General features: G+C 41.8%; 1 protein-coding gene across 3 annotated transcripts in view; it reads right to left on the bottom strand.

Moving 5' to 3' along the window:
* Positions 1-14,490, bottom strand: part of sdk2b (sidekick cell adhesion molecule 2b) — a 329,027-nt gene that overhangs the window by 66,689 nt on the left and 247,848 nt on the right. For all 3 annotated transcript variants that reach the window (XM_074662914.1, XM_074662915.1, XM_074662916.1), the window contains exons 5-6: positions 6,025-6,158; positions 1,472-1,583 (exon numbers count right to left, since the gene is read on the bottom strand). In XM_074662914.1, the coding sequence (XP_074519015.1) occupies positions 1,472-1,583; positions 6,025-6,158 (246 nt within the window). The remainder of the gene's footprint in view (positions 1-1,471; positions 1,584-6,024; positions 6,159-14,490) is intronic.

Here is a 14,490-nt window from a genome sequence, read left to right as displayed (position 1 = left end):
GTCCTCTACCAAAAACTGTTATAAAATATAACAGACTATTTTTTAAAAACTTTTTGCAATAATCTTTTGATTAACTTCAGTCCAAATCAATTTTTTTTTATTGTTGTTTATTATTTTACCCCTTTATATGCCCATTTCATTATATTATTTAACAGTTTGTTGTTTTTTTTAAAAATGCACATAAAATGAATTGTTTTCCATACAATCAATGTTGTAGGACTTTTGGTTTTTTGAGACCAGGCTTTACCTTACAAAGTAGTAATAAAGCTGATTTTGATGCATTGTCATTCTTTGAAGACACAAATTCTTTGATATACTATCCTTTGAAGACACTAGAGGACAAAATGTCCTCTACAAAAAATGCTTTAAAAACAAGACTGATTCATTTTGTGGCATTTTTTTTCCTTAGATCTTTCAATGGGCCTCAGCCTTTTTCAAAAACAAGAAATATTTAATTATTTTCACAAAAAATAACACTGCAAGAATATTTTTTTAACTGTTTTAACCATTAAAAAAATGCAAGTGTGTTGTGTATGTAAAATGGGAAAATTGTCCCATCTCATGTTAAACAGTACAAATGAAAAATGGTTTTATTTTTCTCAAAATGAAACCCTGAAATGAAAGAATGCATGATTACATTTTGTACTGATCTGATAATATGTCATATTTTGCAGAAGTAAGGACAAAAGAAGAAGAAGAGGAAGAAAACCTTCTTACAAAATATTGTTCCACATGGAGTACCAAAACCAAATCACGGCCAAAAATCAGACAAAAATCTACATAAAAGGAAAAATAAATGTCCCTAAATTACCCCTGAGGGTTAAAAACATGTCCACACCACAAATACATTTTAATATTTCTTTGTTTACACAATATCACAATTATGGAAACTGTGTGCGCTGCATGTGCAAATTAGTCAAATGACACAAATTCAGGATGCATGTAATGTTTACGCACTTCATATGTTTATCCACAAAAGTTTAAAAAGTTGATCTTTTGCAAATCACTACAGCTGCATCAGCTTGGGGATCCTACAGTTTCATAATGGTTGAAGACTACAACCAACTCGTTAATGAAAAGAACTTCAGATATCAGCTTTTCATTACAGTAGAAGAGGATTAACTGTCTTATCTAAGGTCTTATGTTTTACAAATCTGAGATCTGGGGGCTGCTGCCAAAGCCAGGACATGATGTTGAGACTAGTGGGATTTTTTTCTTTGGTAAAGTTTAATCCAAGAAAAGCAAATTCTAAGCATAGAGAGAAATATCAAACACACTAAAGAACCTCCACCAAAGGAAGTGAAAGTGATGCTAAAAAAGCGGGCACTAGCAAGCGTTGGTAAGAAGCGCCTCTGAAATTGAGGTCGTGGGTACCAGCAGTGTGGAGAAAGACAGCATCAATGATCTGAGATCGTCTTTAGAGTGAACTGACCCTTTAACAATCTGATCAGTCACCCTGCAGGAGTTTTACCTTGCGTTGGCCACACACTCCATTGTGACCTCTGAGGTTCCCGTAACCACGCTGGTGTTCCTGGGAGGGATGATGATGGTGGGAGCGATGGGGTCTGCGGGGCCTCCAACATCTGGAGAGAAAAGCACACATGGAGAGGTTAAGCAGAGATCAAAACGATGAATGGAGTAAAATACAGTCTTGGTTGTGGTGTTTGAAGGAGTTTTCAGGACTGTGGCGTTATATAAATTTCATATCCTCATCGTGAACTCGGAGGGTGCTCATTGAGGTGACATATTGAAACTGACCGGTGAACACACTGTATCTGAGCTCTGACAGAGAGCCGCGCTGAATGGGACGAGACAGCGCACTGACTGTGAATAATACGACGTCTTCTAGAGAACCAGAACCAGGAATAGAAAAATACTCCCTGACAAACAAGAAGCTAAAGAGGCGAGTAGGCTGTGATGTGTGTGTGTGTGTGCGTGTGTGAATAACACAACTAGCTTCTGTCTGCGTGTGTATTCCGTGTGTGTTGTAAGCATCAAAAACAGACAGCCCATGGCGGTGAGAGCACAGTGTGTGCGTGTGCTGCTTGACGTGTGTCATGTCTGTGATAAACTCACACTGATCCGTCAATCCCACGGAGCCCTGGGAGTGTGCCCCTGGCTGCACATGTCAGATGTAGCTACAGGGCCTGTCATGAGTCAATCTCACCAATCTGGGGTCATTAGATGCTGTGTCAAGGCCATGTGTTCACCAATACACACAGACACGCACACCTGACATCAGGGTGGCTGAAACTTTTCATATCAAGGGCCTCTAGACTGACACAAATCAGTCCACTGACTACTGTTTGATAAGATTCTAGTCCCACGTATGACGGGATTTCTCTCCCTTAGGTGTTCATACATAATGTATTTGATTCTTTATAGGTTCCATATTATGCAAAAATCACTTTATTAAGTCTTTTAGTGAAATTTGTGGGTCTTCGGCTTTCCTCCCAGCCCACAAAATGTGATATTTAATGACAAAACCTGTACTTAGTAGTGCTTGAGAATGTAAAATCCTGACCTAAAATGAGCTGTTATAGCTATTCCCTTTTTTGACCAATCAGGAGCAAGTCTGACCTGATTGGTCAACTGGAGCAGATACCCCCAAACCCCCTCCCCGCTGCTGGAGAGAAATCTCTCGGGGAGGAGAATGCCAAAGTTGAAGAGCCATCACTGCTCCGTTTTTGGCTGTAAACAGCCACATAGTTCCATGCACAAGCTTCCCATCTCGGAAGAAGACAAGACTAAGTGTCTGGAGTTCATTTATCAAGGAAATGTGCCAGCTACACTCAGTAAAACTGTGCATGTGTGTGCTAGTCACTTCACGGCCGACTGCTTTTGCAACTTTGGACAGTACAACAGAGGGCTAGCGAATAGACTGGTCCTCCTGAATCCAGGTGCATTACGAACATCCGCCAACAAACCTCAGACCCTGGAAATGTGAGTATTTTAAATGCTGTGTGCTGTGGAGCAGATGTAAGAGCTTTTCCTCAGTGTCCCCCCATCTCTGTGTTAGCTTCAGGATGCTAACTTTAGCTGCGGTTAGCCTGATGTTTCGGCCTGTAATGTTATGGTAAATGAGCTTCGCTGTTTTCTAAACATTGTGCTCTCGGAGCTCGTGGTGCAGCTCTCAGTGACGTGAAAGAGCGGGGCGGTATCAGCAGTGGCTCATTTACATATGAAGGCCACGCCCACTAAATCAGACCGTTCTGAACAGAGGGGCTATGAGAGCCTGGAAACAATGCTGCTGTGCTTGATTTATTGGCCTTTTAGACCAAAACATGTTACTACCATTTCATGAAGACATCAATGATCCATATTAAACTACAGAAAAGGAGCAGAATATGGGACCTTTAATGTTTTGATTTTAATGTCTTTGAACTGAAGAACGGGCAATGTGTGCGGCCTTGTTCTGCTTCACTTGAAAATATCTCTGATTTTGTTACTTTGGCCATCTGATCTCTGAACCACAAAACTTTCAAATCTTTTATTGTGACTGAAACATATAAATGAGTCTATTGACAGAGTGGCAAAAAAGGAGAGGAAGAATACATGAAGAAAGAAACAGAACAAGAATGGAAGAGCGGCTAAGCTGGACAGAGTCAGAAAAAAAGAAACTCAACAGTAACGACATGTTAAAAGGTCTGGTTCACTTTAAAAGGAAAAGTTCAGTTTAATATGAAATTTAGGAGCCAAAACCACTACTTTTATTTGTTAAGAAGTTTTCTTATGCTGAAGATCAACTGTAGATTCTGAAGAATGATATAACACTAAAGAAAGATACATTTTGGATGAATAAGAGCATTTCTAAAGCAGCCTTTTGTGTAACTTCAGCAAAGTGAAATACATGAATTAGGCGTCAGGGTGAAATAATAAAAAGACACTGGTTCAAGATTTTCTGCAACTTTTTCTTACCGTCTTATACACTGACATGTAAGCCTCTGTTTCTCTTTTTTGTCTTTGGACACGACAAAGCTCGCTCCTTCCAAATGCCTCCAGCCTAAACACTAACTGACTCCAACACCATATTTAACCCTCAAAATGTTAAATTCTGTTTTTCAAATCTGGTCTGTTTTGAGAGGAAACCAATTTGGCTGCCAGACAAAAACTCCACCAGCTCCAATTTAGAGTTCAGAAGAAGTTTTCCAACTTTGTGCAGAGTGAGATGGTAACATGAGCAAAATTTGTCCCCTCCCAGCTCACCTTGACCTTCGCTTTTGCCAAATCTTAAACAAGCACCACCGGAGCCAGCAGTGTCTCATGGGAAATGCTTTGTCAAAGGCGTCGCTGCAGGACCAGCTGCTGCTTCAGATACTGACTGATGGACGAGCACGGATGGTGAAACTCAACAGCTCTCTTCTCTTAGTTTTAAAATCAGTGTGAATGTGTGTGTGTGTGTGTGTAAGCCATGTAAATTCATGGCATGATTCCTTGAGACCTGCCAAGATGAGACCACCCGCTAGGCTCTCTATCTAACCTGAACCAGTGTGTGCGCTTTAATGTATGTGTGTGTGAGCGCTCGTATAATCAACCCTGCCACTGTTCTCCATACGTGCCACAGGCTATTTCTGCTCCCGTGTGTTGTCAACTGTAATATCCTTCCCTCACTCTCCCTATTCACTCCCATACTGAACTCCAGCCTTGCATGTCATAAGATGCTGTCTGTGAGGCTTCCTCTTATATTTCACTCTGCTGAGCTGAAGCCGACTGAATTGGTTTGATTTGTGTATCTTGTGTCTTTCGTTGTTGTTGTGTGAGCTCAGGATGCTGCTGAATTTTAAGGACTACTTTAACAGTCTGCCTGTGCCCCTGTCCCCATAGCTTTCTCTTTCTGTGTGAGTGTGTGTGTAAGTGTGTAGTCCGGCAACAATATGGCTCTGGATACACTTCAATGCAATGAAATTAAATCTGACCAGAACGGTTGAGCTTCTTAGGTGGCTCACAGCGGTGGCGGGGGCATCCAAATCCTTGACTTGAAAGGTAAAGTGGCTCAACAACAGTGTCAGAATTTCAATTGGTTTAAGACTCGGGAGGATGTCTTTAGGGCATAAGAGTTAGTAAACTCCTTATACATCACGGTTCCTGTATTATGATTTGTTTTTTAGTTTGTTTAAAGAAGAAGTAGAAATGCACCAGTTCAGTTAAGACAAGTTAAGATGCTCCTTTATTTGTCCCACAATGTGGATATTAAAACTATTTGCTTGTAAATGGTGGAGCTTGCTGTAAAAGTTCAAGGGTTACTTGTAAAGTGTAAAGTTTGCTTTTATTATTGAGAAGTTGGCCTTATGTGACGTAATGTTTACTATTACAATCGTAAACTTTGCTTGTGTGACTTTGAAGTCTGTTTATAAAATTGTAAAGTGTGCTGTAAAAAAATGTTAAGTTTGCTCTTTGCTTGTAGGATGGTGAAGTTTGCTGTACATCTGTCAAGATTGTTTGTAAAACTGTAAAGTTTGGTGAAGAAATGTAAAAAAAATTTATAAACTCTAACATCTGCTTGGTAAACTGAAAGTTTTGCGGTAAAACTGTAAAGTTAGCTGTAAAGTTAGCTGTAAAAATGAAAAGCTTGTTCGTTAAAGTGCAAAGTTTGCTTTTAAAAATTAAATAGTTTGCTTTATATAACTGTAAAGTTTGCGTGTTTTTCTTTGAGTTCTGCTTATAAATCTGAAAGTCTGTTTTTCGACTTGAAACAGAAAATTGTACCGTGAAACTGTTAAGTTTGGTGTAAAATTGCTCCCTTACCAATATCAATACCTGGGCTTCAGTTTTAGCTGATACTGATCTGATCCTCGTATTAATTAAATTTTTTCTTTTCCATAAGATGAGGACAGTGTCTCAATTATCCATTTACCCAGCAATGGCACAGCTACCACAGGCAGCTCAGAGTTAAGAGTCTTGCCAAAGGACACCTCAGCATGTTATCAGCAGGGCCCAGGATTGAACCCTCAACCTTCAGATTTACAGACAACGAAAGAAAGGTGAAACTAGGAAGTGTAGAACAATGGATTTTTGGCTACTTACTCTCAACTGACAGTGTGATGGGCTGGCTCGTCTTGTTCTCTCCATTCTTGTCGTTCACAGCTTGCACATAGTATCGTCCTGCATCTGGCGCCACCGTGGACAGGATGACCAAAGTGTTGTCCAGAGTGATCGCACTGAAAAGGAAACAACAAAACAAAAACAAGACTTAAAGATGTTTTTTTTTTTACACAAAGTAAAACTTTGAGCAGTATTAAAAGAGAAAATCAAGAATTCATGACACATCCTCCTAATAAAATGACACTTTTTCACCCTTCAAATGGGCTGCCTCATTAGTGCTGAATATGTTTGAAGTCTGGCAGTGTGTCCACTTGATCCCACCGCTGAAAAGGGCATTAAACATTTTAACATCTTAATTACGCCGCTCAGGCTGCATTAGGTACATCGATTTACAATGTGTAAACAACGTGTTGGTGCTGACTGAGCAAGCAGAAATATTGACATCCTCTCTTGTTCATACTTCTCCTTAAAGTGCGTGGTGAAATATGATAACCAGGAGCTTTTAATTGGCTATTTGTAGCCCTTTGCTTTTAGCAGCATTTTGGCAGCTGACCACTTTTGGCAGGAAACAAAAGCGACTTTGCCGTTGTCGGGTGCTGAAAGGATGTCTGAATAAATAAGAGCTGATCCATTTTTCAGCAGGTGTCCTATAGGGGATAATACCTGGTGTCTTGTTGACTCTATCAAGTCTTTCCTCGTCAATGTAGCAACCGGCAAGGGATAACCCCCCCACCCTCCTCCTCCCCGCTGCCTGGTGTTACAGCCCCCCTGACTGTGTTTACAATCAATATTTTCTTATTATCTGCGCCTGTTCAACAATCTGGAGGTAGATAGCTCGTTCCAACTGGGTGCCTTCCTCCACATATATCTTTTCCTTTGGCCTTATCCCTCCATCGGCTGTTCCTACCCACGTACTCCCTCCCTCTTTCCTCCACACCATCCATTCCTCCAGATGCCGCAGGTAGGAAGCGATATCTGGTTATGTGCTCACATGAAGGTTGTTAAGTTTAACAAGAACTAATGAAAGAACAAAATCTAGGTTGTTGAAGCGTTTCAGCAACTGAAATAAAAACTCAAACAAGACCTGACAGAAGCTCACTGACTGACACCTTTATGGCTCCTCTTGAGTGTATGGTTGTGGTTGTTCATCTTTTTTAATGATGATGTTTTGAGTTTTTATTCCACAATACTTCTTTTGGCCCTTTTGGGTCTCGCCCCCTGGCAAGAATCCCAAATTATACCAAAACAAAACAATAAAACTAATGAAAATTTCACAAAAAATCACAAAAAGAACCTTCACTGCAGTAACTTGCAATGAAAACAAATTAAAACCTGACTAAACCAAAGCAAAAAGTCAAAACGAAATAAAACTGAAATTATTAAAACCTCGGCCCTGGCAGAGACACAGCTACCAAACCAAATTAGAGATTCAAGTGAGACGCAAAATCCCTCATTCATGAGGACTGTGGTCGTAATATTAAAGAGTTTCAAACTTTTCCGTGCTTAAAAGATGCATTCATTTCAAACTATGTCCCTTACTTCATTCGCTTGTGTGACAAACTGTCAGTTTATGATGAATTTGGCCAACATTGCAAAGCAAATCACCAAATTTCAAACAGTATGCCTCCCTCTGAGGAAACACAGCTCGATCACTCTTATAATTATTCACTGTTCTGAGTTTCTCAAATGCTTGCAACCATCCAGGCTGCAAACTACAAACCTCTTACCAAAGGAAACTAATCAGGAAGCTTGGTATTTCAGAAATATCTCTCTGCTGCAGACACAAATCAATATCATTTAAATTGTTGTGGCTCCAGCCCACCCAGTGTCCTCTGTGACATTACTCTTTGATTTTTATTTGATGTTTCTTTTAAAGCTCCAGCCGCTATTGGAAGCACAAAATCTGGTATAACAGCTTTCTGAGTGATCGATAAAACACAAAATCTTAGATCTACTGCCAGTAATGGCTTCTTCTATAAAAATACATTGATTCCTGCAAAAACTATGACCCCTGTCGTGCAAATTTCAGACATGTTCCTTCTCCAGTTTCCCTGCTGATTACCACTTCCCTGCCCTCCTCCTCCCTCTCCTCCTCCAACCAATCTAACCCACTTCAGTCCTTCAGCCACTTGTTCCTTCATCCTTACCAAGACCTCATCAGTGGGAGATCTGAGTACCTGCTGCGCCTTATCAAGGGAGCAAGAGAGCTGATGAGAAAAAAATCAAATAAGGAGAGAGATAGGGGGGAAAAAAAGTAAACGCAGGTAAAAAACAGAGCCTTTCTTAAAGTCTCATTATAGCTCCAGGGAAGCATGAGCCTTGGACACAGGAGAGAATTATATGCTCTGTTTGCCGCATACAGCTTACCTGTGCTGTTAGCGTTTACAGTATGATGACTTATGAGATCCATCCTGAGCCTGATTGATTGTCAAATATCTCAAAGCAGCACCGAGCACAGTGCTCATTTGGGATTCCCCGCGCATACCGAGACTGAAAACAGTCTTCCTAAAGGAGCTGGCAGGCCTCAATGGCTGCAGCTTATGATCTGCGGTAAATATTTAATGCTAGCTCGCTGGAGCGGTGACATCCTGGACGCACAGCCATGAATTATGGATCCCTTCAGGGATGCGGGGCAAACGGAAGTGTCCAAAGCGCTGAATGGATCCCAGGTGACTCGCCAGGACCTTTCTAAATGGGGACACAATTCAGGGCTAAACATACCTGCTGCTTTAGAAACTCTAAAAGATAAATACCCAGGGTTGTACTGCTAAGTAATATACGACCTGGAAGGGACTGCCTATTTTCTTTGAGATAATGCCAAGCTTTGTATGAAGTGATCTTACAAGCCCTTTTTCTATTTTTACCTTCAATTTCCTGTCCCTGGAAAGACCACTCACTCCGTAACAACCCCTGTATGAGCACCTTCCACACTGGATTGCATCTGATATTTCACCAACATCCAGAGTAGGTTAAGATTTCATCAGCGTTAGTGGGAGCAGAAGGCAATTTTGTCCCTGGATAGCTGATTTTAATGTGCTCCCCCGCTGAGCGTTCTTTCACCTCAGCCTGTAATCAGGGGAACTGCGGTGGGGGTCAAACGAAACTTTGTTGCTCACCGTGTTCAGCAGATCTAACCGCCAACCGAGCTCGCTGGGCCTTGGGGATCAAAGACCACATGATGCAGGAAGAAATTAAAGAAGCCAATTATCTTGAATGGCTTTAAATATATCAAAGGAGCAGGAGAAGGGCGATTAGGTGAAATTCACCATATTCACGCTGCAGCCTTTCCTTTTGATGACATTCAAGGGGAGGGAAGCTCAAATGCTGTAATGATGTAATGTGTTGCTTTCCAGGTGTAAGCCTCATAAACATCTGGAGTCTGACAAATCAACATCAAGTCAACGGATCTGTATTCATCTGACAGGAAGGGGAAATAATTGGTCATATTTCAAAGTAAAACAAATCTGATAGCCATTTTACTCATTTGAAAGCCAGTGCTAGCTTTTTAACCACTTCTTTGCTGACATTAGCATTTCAAAGGAATGGAGCCTTTTTCTGTAGTGTGCCATTTTTAAAAGTTAATGATACCAAGCTAGTGGCTGAATTTTAATTTTAGCTGTAGGACAACACCACGATATCGTGCCCCAACACTTTGGACATTACAACTTTGCTTTGGCTAGCAGCAGATGCTACCTCTCGTAACAACATTCACTGAATTTACATTTTTACTACACCTTGGAAACCAAACATTTTGCTGTTAGCTAGTTGCACTAGACCAGCTAGAGAAGTATGAAGAAAGTCTGAAGAAAGAACATGGCCAACCAAGGTAAGGCTAAACATTTAAGTCATGGACATGGGATATATAAAACCAGAACTTAACTCAATTTGTAAAACAGGTTAGCAAGCACGGCTAAGTACCGAAAGCTATCAGAAATCAAGAAACTTACTGGGCATTCCAGGGCAGTCTTCCTCTTGCTAGCTACGACTTTATCTGGCTTTCTGTAGTAAAATGAGGAGTCATTGTTGGGATAAACTGGCATTTGAACTCCATGAACCAACTGGGTCTTGTTAACATCTTTACAAGTGACAGAAACAAATCAAAACAACAGTGCAATAGCGTTGCTTAGCTGTGTATTGCTTGTGACTGCTGTCAGCCCATGCTGTTAGCTCTTTATGCTAGCATTCAACTAGTTTCTAATTAACATCACACTTTGAAGGGAATGTTAGCTAACTGCTGCTTCTCATATCATACAAACTTATACACAAGCTAGTAAGCTAAGTGCTTATTTTTGTGGTGTTCTATAACACATTTTAGCATCCAAATTGCTAACTGTAAGATTTTAGTGTCACATGACTTGTTAGGGTCTTGTAAGCTACAAAATTACTGAAAGCTAGCTTTAGCTGTTGCCTGTTGGTGTTTTAGTGTTGAGTCAGGCCTAGCTTGGTATAGCACTTAAAGGTTTCAAATAAAGGATGAAAAGGTGAAGACATTGAGCTTGTGTTGGCCCTTTTTCAATGCTGTTTGATGTTGATGATGTGTGATAATTTGAATCATAAACATCAAAGATTGACATCTCACCAGTATTTTTGCCTCCAATTCTGGTTGTTTGTCGAAGGATAACGGCTGCTGTGAGTTTCTTGTTTCTTTTCTGAAACAGCTTCCTAGAGTTCTGCTTTGGCACGCTCCTTATTCCATTCTATCTCTCATTCTTTGACTGAACGCGCTCTGGTCATCCTAATTCAACTCCCCAGTCTCTCAGTGGTGTGCGTGCAGCTGTCTGCTTGTAACGAAGCCTTACCACGCACCCGGCACGGTGCGGGGATTTATCAAGCCACAGAGCTGAGAAATTTGGACAAATCAGATATGTGTGAACATGCCTCTGTCTGTGTCTGCTCTTTATGTGTATTCTTGCATCTTTGTATGCTTTCCCTTTTTTATTCCAATCCAATTTCCTTCTCTATTATTATTCTCCAGGAAGAGCCACGGTCCACAGGAGAGGCTGGCAGGCTGGACAGCTGCTCAGAAAACATCTTGGCCGACTGTGCAGCTCTCTGTGCAGCCACAGATTCGCTCGCAGGGAGACGCAGTATTAGGCTCATATGCAATTACTTCCATGTGGATCAATTTATTTATGTTTGGCGTCAAGGGTGGCTTTTCAATGACTGCCAGTCTTATAATGATTCTGTAGCACTTGAATCAATAATGATAATGAGGATTTATGTTGGACTGAAATAGAGAGATGGTGGTTTAAATCTTTAATTTGCCACTCGCTGCTATCCTTTTCTAATTTTCATTATTACTAATAAATTACATTACTGGGGAAATTAAATAAACAATGATCCAGGGTTGCACTCTTTAATTAAGAACATCTTGTCCCTGGCTCCTTTTTTTTAATCTTAAGAGCACATCTCAGTATCTATTCAACCGCTAACGCTGTCAGTCTGTGTGCATATCTTTTGGTGTTAATCCAGTCCTGACACTGTGTGACAGAGAAGCGCCTGTTCTAACACACACATACACACACACGCTAGGGAGTGTTTTGGCATCTGTCGTGGCTGTCCCCCTCCGCTGGGCCGTGAGGGGCCTAACCTCGCCCCACAGCCTCAGACCTCCATTACATGCAGACAAATGGCCCCGGTCTGCTGATGGCTTCCCCCCAGGAGGAATGAGGGGGGGTCGGCGGGATCAAGCAGCTCACATGGCCGGCTAAGGTGTGAGTCAAACTACAGCCAGCAGAGAGATGAAAGGGAAGGAAAGCTATAGAGAGAGAATGAAGAGTGAGAGCTAGCAGCAGGCTGCATGCCCGACTGCTCAATGGACCTGTGATGAGAAAAGCCACGGCTCCTGGGGATGGAGAGATGGAGGAGGGATGGAGAGAGATGAGAAAAGGGAAGTGAGGGAGTTTTGCTCATGAAAACAGCCACTTGTTTTCCCGACGGGGGCATGAACTAGAGATTTGTGGCTCACTGTTCGCTCTCTGCTCCCCTGTTGCTCGTGGTTGGTTGAGTGTTCACAAAACCAGGCTGTGTGAAGAAAAAGAGGATGTCCCTGATGCACTGCAAGGTCAAATAGGGATGTGTGTTGATCTGCTGGGTAACATGAGTGTTTACAACAGCCGATACAACAGGCTTAAATCCCAGTATCCTTTCACCTTCTGAATCACTCCGCGCCTCACTACAGCTGAAAGATTCATCGATTAGTTGGTGGACGAAAAACTGACTGCATGAGTCATTTTTCTAACAGAAATGCCAAAGAGAAGATTTTTCTAGTTTCTGTACTCCAAGGATTTGTTGATATCCTCCATTAACTCCCATATATATAAACAGATAGTTGTTCATAGAGGCAATACGGTTATGCCATGTAACTCTCATATTAGGAGGCGGGAGCCATTCTTTTTGATGGTTGCTGTACAATGTAGGGTAGATGAGGAAGAAACTGCGGGATCAAGAGAAGAAGCACGTCATACAAAATACATATGTATGCAAATGCACTGCTACTTTCTAGTTTCACAGACTCATCCCTAACTATTTGATGCTTTTTATGTCTGTAGATCCACGTTCTTTGGTTACAGAGTCAGTGAGACAAAAATAGCATCCTGAAGATGTCTCTCCTGGTGCTTGGACCTGAAAAAGGTCAAAAGATTAATCAGGAAAATACTTTGTGCATCCACTTGCATGATTGTGTTCCTTGTTAGAGCTGCTTCTCCTTGACATCCTTTCGCTGTTGACCTGCAGATTGTCGGGTTCATGACTAATGCCGGGCCGCTGGTTGGAGGGAAATACAGAGGAAGGGCTCTGCTATTCAGTGGCCCTCTTGAGTAATGGGGAATCCATAGCAGACTGACAGGGCCCGAGCATCACAGGCAGGGGCCATTAATTGATCAGTAGCTACAGAAGATTACTCAGGAGAATTGCAGTGTGTGTGTGTGTGTCAGGGATGTCCTCCCACTGACTCCTCCAGGTCAGGATCCTCCATGTTCTGTCTTAACAGACACCTCTACAAGGTTGTTTTCAGCGTAATGCAGATAAATCCATGCCCGAGTGTCAATGCAAACTTTCTGGGTGAAAAAACCAGGTTGTGGGCAGTAAGTTGTTGTCAGCGGTGAAATAGTGAGCGGACAGGCTTCGCCGCTGTTTCTAGAAGCAGAATCACCCTTCAGCCGGCAGCACTACAATTCCTGGCAAATGTGTTTACTGAAGGAGCGTCTGATTATACACCACATTAAGTCTCCAAAATAACACAACAAATCACGCCAGCTGAATGGCAAAGACGCTGCCAAAAGCATTCCCATTCAATAAGGGAAGAATAATGACTGGTGGTGCTAAATAAGTCCTTTGCGCCTTGCATCCCGCTCGGCATCACAAAAACAACAAGAAGCCCGAGGACCCGGGTTGAACCGATCAATTGCGAGGCAGGAAAATCTGATGCCAAGCTCAGCGCTTCAGAGCTGAATCAAACGAGGACACCATTTCTGGACAGCGAACAAGCCGAGCACGGACTGATTATCAGGGAGAAACCCTGCAATAAGTGATTCTGCAAGTTTGTGGGTGCACCGCGAGAGCCTGCACTAGGGTATTTGCCGACACGCCAAGAACAACAGCTGCAGAGGCCACATGGCAAAGGGAGTGCAGTCACAGTGCCACTGTGAGACGATTGCTTGCCAGGGGAAAACTGGCAGCGGGGAAGCAAAAAATGCAGTATTCACCAAGTTTCTCTGGGTTCTCTTTACACAGTCGCTGTGTTGAGTTCACTTCATCCAACAGAATGGCAAGAATCCCAACTTCAAGGGTAAGTTTCCAGTAGACTGTTAAAGTTTGGAGCCCATTTCAAGGTGCTATAATACCTGATGTGCTATTGCCAGAGTCTCCGAGATGTTTCTGACGTGACGTTTCATTAAACTAAAAGTCAAGTGATAAGAGAAGCTAAGAGTGACCTTTTTTGATAAAGACAGATGTTTGAGCAGTTTAAGAATCAGAAAAGTAGCTAGTTTTTATCTCAAGGTTGCTTTGACATCGTATTTACAGTTCTGACACTTTTTGAAGAAGGATGAAAACCCTGATGGCTGTCCAGCACAGCAACAAACTACAATTTCAAGTCTGATGCGGTAAAATCATGCACAATTGCACAGTGATATAGTGCAAAACTTAAAAGTCCCAAACAACAAAAGCAAAAAAAAAAGGAAAGAAAAAAAAAGCTCATAAGAAATCCAAAAGTCCCCAAAAAAAAGAGATCCAGAAACCAGGAACCGGAGGGGAACAGCAACAGGCAACACATAACAGCAGCAATGAACAGACAAAGAAGTTAAGAAACACAGAGACTGTACAAACAGAAGGGTAATCAACACAGATATGAAACAAGAGGGAGAACTAAACCAAACCCACAGGTAGCAACAAAGTGAACAGGAAACACAAAGGTACATACACAACAAGAATAACTACGATTAACAC

This window comes from Halichoeres trimaculatus, unplaced genomic scaffold (genome assembly GCF_033239565.1).
Source record: "Halichoeres trimaculatus isolate MK-OKI-2021-1 unplaced genomic scaffold, fHalTri1.1 fHalTri1_scaffold_23, whole genome shotgun sequence".
Classification (NCBI taxonomy): Eukaryota; Metazoa; Chordata; class Actinopteri; order Labriformes; family Labridae; genus Halichoeres; species Halichoeres trimaculatus.
This window is presented reverse-complemented; position numbering and strand designations above follow the sequence as displayed.